Here is a 7,840-nt window from a genome sequence, read left to right on the forward strand (position 1 = left end):
CTGTCAGTCATGTGTTGATGGCTAAACCTAACTTCAAGCTGGGGAGCCCATTACCAAAAGAGTGACAAGTCAAGTCAGTTTTTATTTATATAACCTGGTATCACAAATCACAATGTGCCTCAAGGGGTTTTACAATCCGGACATGCTCTGTCCTTAGACCCTTGGTTTGGATAAGAAGGCTTCCTTTTCCCTGTTTTTTAATGGTGTAATGGTAAAAACTGAAAGAAACCTCAGAAAGATCAACAGGCCAAGAATCCCTCTTCATGGTCAGACAGACTTGAGCCCTTCAGGTAACAACAGATGGTTTTTCCTCATTTTTAAGTTCAGACAAGGCAGAACACTGATCATTATGAAACCTACTGGAGGCTTCCCATTGTCTTAATGTTGAGACCTAGATATTATTTGCATCTCAATATTTTGCAGTTTAATAATTTAGAGGTCAGTGAGCTGAGGAACTTCAAGTAAATGCTCACAGTTGAAGCTGTATGTTCGTTTTTCTTGTATTTCATAATTTTTGGGCTGAGGTCAGAGTTCATGTGATGTCATCGGCCGGCGCTGAGCAGGATGGGTGTTTGTTTTTTTCTTCTTGAATTGTTTTTTGGGGAGTACGTGTGTGAAGCAGGCCTATCGCCTGGAGGAAAAAAACCGATGTAAAACCGGGACGAATAAAGTTGCCAAACTGTGAGACGGAGTCGGGTCTACTTGAGGGTGCAACATAAACTTGGTGTTTCCGCCCGGTTTGAGTTTTTTCTTCAGCACGAAGCAGGAGAAATGACGAGCAACCAACGGACATCGTAGGAGCTAACGCTAGCTGCTAACACGGACATTGTGAGAGCTAAGCCTGCAGACATCTGGAGTCACGTATAGTGAAGGTAAACGTCTTCTATCATGTCGGAGCTGCAACAGATGTCGCCTGAGTGGGAAAGTATTGTGGCAGAGATAGAGGAAAAGTTATTGACACTGAAAGCACCTGATTTGAATGATGTGTGTACAGCGCTTAGCCTCACGGTGGATGCACGTGACAAAGACTCATCTCGCAAGTTGAGAAGGCTTGTTCTTCAGTACATAGAAGGAGAAGATATTATCTCAAGGGAGGATGAAGGGATGACTGTTTTGCTGGAATTAAATGACAAAATTGACGAATTAAGAGAGAAATTTGAGGATAGCGATGAGCTCCTGCATCAAAACGCTGTCCAAGAGCACCACCCTGTGGAGAAAAATGAAACTACATCCAATAACACAGAAGGACAAAAAGAAGGCGGTTCAACCCTGAATGCAACAGCTGCTGTGGCTAGCCAAAATGTGTCTTTGGTCCATCCACTGTACAGGAGAGAGTTAAAGATAACTGGACAAATTGGAGAACCAAACCAAAAGGACAAATTAACCTACTCAAGTTTGGAGAGACAAATCCAAAGGGCCCTAAAGAAAGGGTATGAGGAGGGAGAAGTTGTCGAGGCTGTGATTCAAGCAATAGCTCCGGGTACAAAACTGAAGAGTTATTTGGAAAGTAGAATAGATTTGACACTGCAAGCCCTCAGGCAAATTCTACGGACTCACTACATTGAAAAAGATGCTACAGAGCTGTATCACTCCCTCACACGTGCAGTTCAGGAACCCAAAGAGACACCTATACAGTTTTTGATGCGAGCCATGGATCTGAGACAGCAAATTGTCCTTGCTTCAGACAGAGTCAAGTCAGGCTTGAAGTACAGTTCAGAACTAATTCAAAACCAGTTCCTTCAGACAGTAATGACTGGTCTTCATGATGATGCTATTCGAACGGACATAAGGCCATACTTACAAAATCCCAAAGTTACAGATGAAGTCCTTCTGGAGAAGATGACAGCTGCTTACAGTCTGGAAATGGAAAGAAAGAACAAGCTTTCAACCACTGTGAAAGCAAAAACGATCAGGATGGCAGCAATTGGTGAAGAAAAGGAACAAACTGAACATATGCCAAAACCAAACACAAACAAAGGTGGTGAAACAAACAAACGTGATACACTGATGGAGAAGGTTGATCAAGGCAACAAAGCCATATGTGAAGCCATCCAGAACCTCACCACGCACATTGCAAGCCTACAACAAGCCCCTCAGCCTCATGTTCAACAAAGGAGAGTCAGTGGAGAACCAAGTCGAAAATACAGAGCACAGCCTAGGATTGTTAATCGCAGACAATGTCCGGAATGTCAACAGTCCAATCCTGATGGAAAGTGTGACCACTGTTACAAGTGCGGCAGTGTAGAACACTGGGCATCAGGATGCCGAAGGAGAAACGTCACAGCCAGCACGAATAAAGTTGGAATCCTGCATTGTCCTGCTGAAAACACGGAGAAAGCAGAACTCTTCAGTCTGAGAGTACCTCTCAGTGGTAAACAGCTGCAAACAGCAAAATTGATTGGGAAGAAATGTTTAGTTCGAGCTTCTTTAGGAGGAGTTGACACTACCGTACTGTGGGACACTGGTTCACAGGTATCAATAGTGGGATCCAACTGGAAATCAGAGTACCTGCCAGATGTTGAAGTGAAACCAGTGGCTGAGCTGCTTGGATATGGATCATTAGAGCTTTCGGCTGCCAATGGAACTGATATTCCATATGAGGGATGGATGGAAATTGAAGTCACCTTATCCAAAGATGCTGTTGCTGGAATGAGTGACAAACCCGTCCTGGTGCCCATCCTTGTGGCCCATGATGACATGGAACGCCCGATCATCGGCTTTAATGTAATCGAGGAACTGGCCCTGACCAATGACACAAGTGAAGATGGGATTTCATCAGGTCACATGGTTAAGAGACTGAGCACAGCTCTGGATGTAGGCCACAGAACTGCAAGAGCTGTTTTATCCGTGTTGAAAAAGCAAAAGCCTGAAAGTCAGCCCCACCTAGCCAGAGTAGGCAGGCAACCAGTGACAATCCCGAGGAACAAAGTTATGGTCGTGCAGTGTGGTCGGCTAAACAAGGATGTGGTGAGCACATCATACGTAGTGTTAGAGCCAAACCTTGAGGCACCATGGCCATCTGGCCTAGCCATCAGAGAACAGTTAATTGAGCTTTCCCCAGAAGATAATGGTAAAATCGAAGTGACTGTGGAAAATATGACTGATAATGATATTGTGCTTTGCAGTCGCACCACACTTGGCCTGTTGCACAGTGTTGTAACCACCTACCCATTGCAGATAAAGTCAGCTGAGGAACATATATCACAAGCTTCAGACAGCAGTGCCACTCCGCCTGCACAGCAGCTGAGGGGAGAATCACAAGGTGAGCACTGGGATCCACCAGTGGACCTGAGCCACCTGTCAGAAGACCAGCGACAGCAGGTAAAACAAATGCTCAGGGAAGAATGTGATGTGTTTGCAAAGGATGACTGGGATACAGGGTGCATTAAAGATTTGGAGATGGAGATACAGTTAAAAGACAATGTGCCTGTCCAAAGAACATACAATGCAATCCCGAAACATCTCTATCAGGAAGTAAAAACACACATACAGGACTTACTCCACCGAGGCTGGATCCGGAAGTCCTGCTCCTCATATTCCTCACCTGTAGTATGTGTCAGGAAGAAAGATGGGAGTCTACGGCTGTGTATAGACTATAGGCTGCTGAATGGGAAAACACTGCCTGACCGCCATCCCATCCCGAGGATTCAAGAGATTCTGGATAACCTGGGAGGCAACTCCTGGTTCACAGTGTTGGACCAGGGAAAAGCCTACCACCAGGGCTTCATGAGTGAGAAAAGCAGACCCTGCACCGCTTTCATAACACCATGGGGACTTTACGAATGGGTGAGGATCCCATTTGGGCTGACCAACGCCCCTGCCTGCTTTCAACGCTATATGGAGGGATGCCTGAGAGAGCTCAGAGATGAGGTGTGTGTACCATATTTGGATGATGTATTGGTTTTCAGCTCCAGTTTCACTCAGCACATCCAAAATGTGAGACAGGTGCTCAGACGACAGCGAGAGTGTGGCATAAAGCTAAGACCAAAAAAATGTGACTTCTTCAAAAGTGAGGTCTGTTATGTAGGTCGAGTTATCTCTGCAGACGGGTACAAGATGAACCCTAAAGAAGCAGAGGCAGTTCAAGCACTGAAGCATGAAGCACCAGCCACTGTGCGAGAGGTGAGAAAGCTAATGGGATTCCTTAGTTATTACCGATCGTACATACCAGACTTTTCTAGGACAGCCAAGCCCCTTTATGAACTGTTAGCAAAACCCAAGTGTGAGGCGAAGCAAAACCAAAAGAAAAAGGTGCTTGGCCGCAAATGCGCTCAGTTGCCACCTTCCCATCCAGTACAGTGGACAGCACTTCACAAAGAGACACTGAACAGGATCGTGGATCAGCTGACAAATCCACCAGTCATGGCCTACCCTGATCTAGAGAAACCCTTTGTGCTTCATGTGGATGCCTCTGAAGATGGTCTAGGCGCAGTCTTGTACCAGCGTCAAGAGGGTGTTCTCAGGGTGATAGCCTATGGATCAAGGACCTTAACAGCAGCAGAGAGGAATTACAAGTGGCATTCAGGCAAGTTAGAATTCCTGGCGCTGAAATGGGCCATAACAGAACGGTTTCGGGACTACCTTTTCCATGCACCTCACTTTACAGTTTACAGTGACAATAATCCCCTGACCTATGTCACAAAGTCAGCGAAACTGAATGCAGCTGGACACCGCTGGGTGGCAGAGTTAGCGGATTATAGGTTTACATTGAAATACAGGCCTGGGACAGCAAATAGGGATGCAGACTTCCTGTCGCGCAGACCAAAATCCATTGAGGAGGTCATCCAGGGATGCACTGAGGAATGCCAACAGGAAACCATCAAATGCATCGGGGAAGCCCTGGACATAGACAGGACAGGAGAAGTGAATTGGATCTCTGCTGTTACCTGCAATGAAGATGCGCTGCCAGACGGGTGCAACATCTCCGAGCCAATTCAGCCTCTCGCAGCAGACGACATAAGAACAGCTCAACACGCGGACCTAGTTCTAGACAGGGTAGTGACTTTGAAAAAAACACATGTCCACCTGAGACATAAAGACAAGCTGACAGAGAATGAAGGCGTCCGACAACTTCTCAGGGAGTGGCCCCGTCTACATATCGATGGTGATGGCATCCTCCGAAGAGAGACTGCGACAAGGAAGCAGCTGGTTGTTCCTGAGTCCCTGAAACCAGTTGTATACAAACATCTACATGAAGAAATGGGACACTTAGGTGCAGATAGAATGGTGGCTCTAGCAAGAGAGCGCTTCTTCTGGCCTAAGATGAGGCAGGAGATGGAACACTATGTTACCAAAGTGTGTCGCTGCATAAAGAGAAAGAAACCAAACAGGGTAACCAGAACAGCGATACAGAGTATAGAGACTTCTGCACCGTTTGAGATGATCTCCATTGATTACTTACATCTGGACAAGTGTAAGGGAGGTGAGGAATACATACTTGTAGTTGTTGATCATTTCACTAAATATGCACAGGCATATGCAACAAGAGACAAGTCTGGGAAGACGGCAGCCAGAAAGCTTTTTGATGACTTTATCATGCGTTTTGGTTTCCCGTCCAAGATACACCACGACCAGGGTAAAGAGTTTGAGAACACTCTCTTCCACAAGCTCCAAGACTACTGTGGTATCCATCACTCTCGCACTTCTCCATACCATCCTCAAGCAAATCCGGCAGAACGCTTCAATAGGACACTGCTTGGAATGCTGCGTACACTGGAAGAGTCTCAGAAGTCAAGATGGAAGGAGCACCTTAACAAAGTGGTTCATGCCTACAACTCAACTGTGCATGAGGCAACAGGATTTTCTCCATTCTTCCTTCTGTTTGGCCGTGAACCAACACTACCAGTGGACCTGATGTTCCCCAGGAGAGGAGAGGGGCGACATCAGTCACAGGCTGGCTATGCAGAGAAGTGGAGGGAAGTCATGCAAGAAGCCTATGCCATGGCAAGGCAGAGTATGAAGAAAAGTGCTAGGAGAGGACAGAAAAATTACAACCAGCGTGCATGGAGTTCGACACTGGAGTCAGGTGATCACGTCTTGGTGAGGAACCTCACACCTAGAGGTGGCACTGGAAAACTGCGCAACTACTGGGAAAACATGATCTATGTTGTCAAAGGAAGAAAAGGTCCTGATGGCCCAGTGTACGTGGTTGAGCCATTGCAAGGAACTGGGAGAAGACGTGTGATACACCGAAACCTACTCATGCCGTGCCCCTACCTGGTTGAAGAGTCAGAGGCAGGTGAATCCAACCTGAAAGACAAAAACGGTAGAAACAAAACAAAACAGAGAACAGGAAGGCGACATACAACCAAGCATGACACTTACCCAGCTGACACAGACAGTTCCAGCGAAGAGGAGTGTCACTTGTGGACAGCAGTAAGACACACAGATCTGCCCCTCAACGCAGAAGCAAAAGAGTTCTGCCCCAGGAGTAAATCGCCCAGAGACAGACCTAAGGTGGCGTTTAGACCTGAGGAGCACTTGGAAGAGGGACATACGGAGGACAGCCATGGTATCGATGAAAAGAGCGACGCTCTGGCTGTGGGATCTGAGGATGAGCAGAGCGACGCCGACACATGGAGGGAAAGGCCTAAGAGAGTTCGACAGCCCAGGCGTGTTTACACCTATGACCAGCTAGGCCAGCCGACTCTCCAACCGCTGAAAACCTGCCCTGTCAGTGCGAGAGAGCCCCTGGGACCAGCCATGACCTGCCAACCAGACCATCATCCATGTATCCTTTTGTCATGAATAGAGATTCATACACACACAAGATCATTTAAGAAATGCGTTTTTTTCTAATGTGTTACATGAGATATGGTACATGGGTATGTAGGAATTGACGCACATTACAGGATATAGAAACAGGTTATCTGAACATCTATTTTAATAAGTACAGAAAATGGAGGATGCTATTCTAGAATTTTGGAGTCAAGACGGTAGTGTGATACATACTGGAAAGAAGGAATTAGTAGTGTGTGCACATACAGAATTTACTGGATAGATGGCTATGAAATGTGTAAGTACACAGTTCCGAGTGTAGATGGTAATTTCCTTGTCCCATTTGTGAAGATTTGGGGGGCCCACCAATGCTTCTATGGACTATGCACTCTTCGATACTTATGGACTATGGACATTTGATCCTGTATTGTGGCCATGAGAGACTTTTGCAAAGGGAAAAAATGGACTCTTAAGATAGCGTAACCTCATTACCCTGTAAATGAAAAACAGTGCTGTATGTCATATATACCTGTTTACTCACCTTCTCACGAAGTGTTCAATAGTTGAGAGGTTAAGAAAATGTTTGGCAACATTTTATTTAGTGGGGGAGGGTGTTGAGACCTAGATATTATTTGCATCTCAATATTTTGCAGTTTAATAATTTAGAGGTCAGTGAGCTGAGGAACTTCAAGTAAATGCTCACAGTTGAAGCTGTATGTTCGTTTTTCTTGTATTTCATAATTTTTGGGCTGAGGTCAGAGTTCATGTGATGTCATCGGCCGGCGCTGAGCAGGATGGGTGTTTGTTTTTTTCTTCTTGAATTGTTTTTTGGGGAGTACGTGTGTGAAGCAGGCCTATCGCCTGGAGGAAAAAAACCGATGTAAAACCGGGACGAATAAAGTTGCCAAACTGTGAGACGGAGTCGGGTCTACTTGAGGGTGCAACATTAACAGCATAATTTTGTATTCACGCACTGTAGATAAGCATTCAATAAATAGATCATAATGCACTTAAATGCAATCGTAGCAGATATAAAGACATTTGTTTGTCAAGAATTGCAACTCCTTATATGAAGTATCCAAGAACTGGGTATAAACAGTTGCCAACTCGTTTTCACTCCCAA

The 7,840-nt window shown here is 45.7% G+C and overlaps 1 protein-coding gene across 1 annotated transcript; it reads left to right on the forward strand.

Annotated features, from left to right (window-relative positions):
* The first annotated feature begins 388 nt into the window (after nucleotides 1-388).
* Nucleotides 389-7,632, forward strand: LOC119020263. The gene has a single exon (XM_037099517.1). It carries the CDS (start codon nucleotides 889-891, stop codon nucleotides 6,745-6,747), a length of 5,859 nt encoding a protein of 1,952 aa, XP_036955412.1. The 5' UTR covers nucleotides 389-888; the 3' UTR covers nucleotides 6,748-7,632.
* The last annotated feature ends 208 nt before the right edge of the window (nucleotides 7,633-7,840 follow it).

Source organism: Acanthopagrus latus, chromosome 5 (genome assembly GCF_904848185.1).
Source record: "Acanthopagrus latus isolate v.2019 chromosome 5, fAcaLat1.1, whole genome shotgun sequence".
Taxonomy (NCBI): Eukaryota; Metazoa; Chordata; class Actinopteri; order Spariformes; family Sparidae; genus Acanthopagrus; species Acanthopagrus latus.

Excerpts from the sequence above, each read along its gene's own strand:
- LOC119020263 (XM_037099517.1), top strand. The coding sequence starts at position 889 with ATGTCGGAGCTGCAACAGATGTCGCCTGAGTGGGAAAGTATTGTGGCA.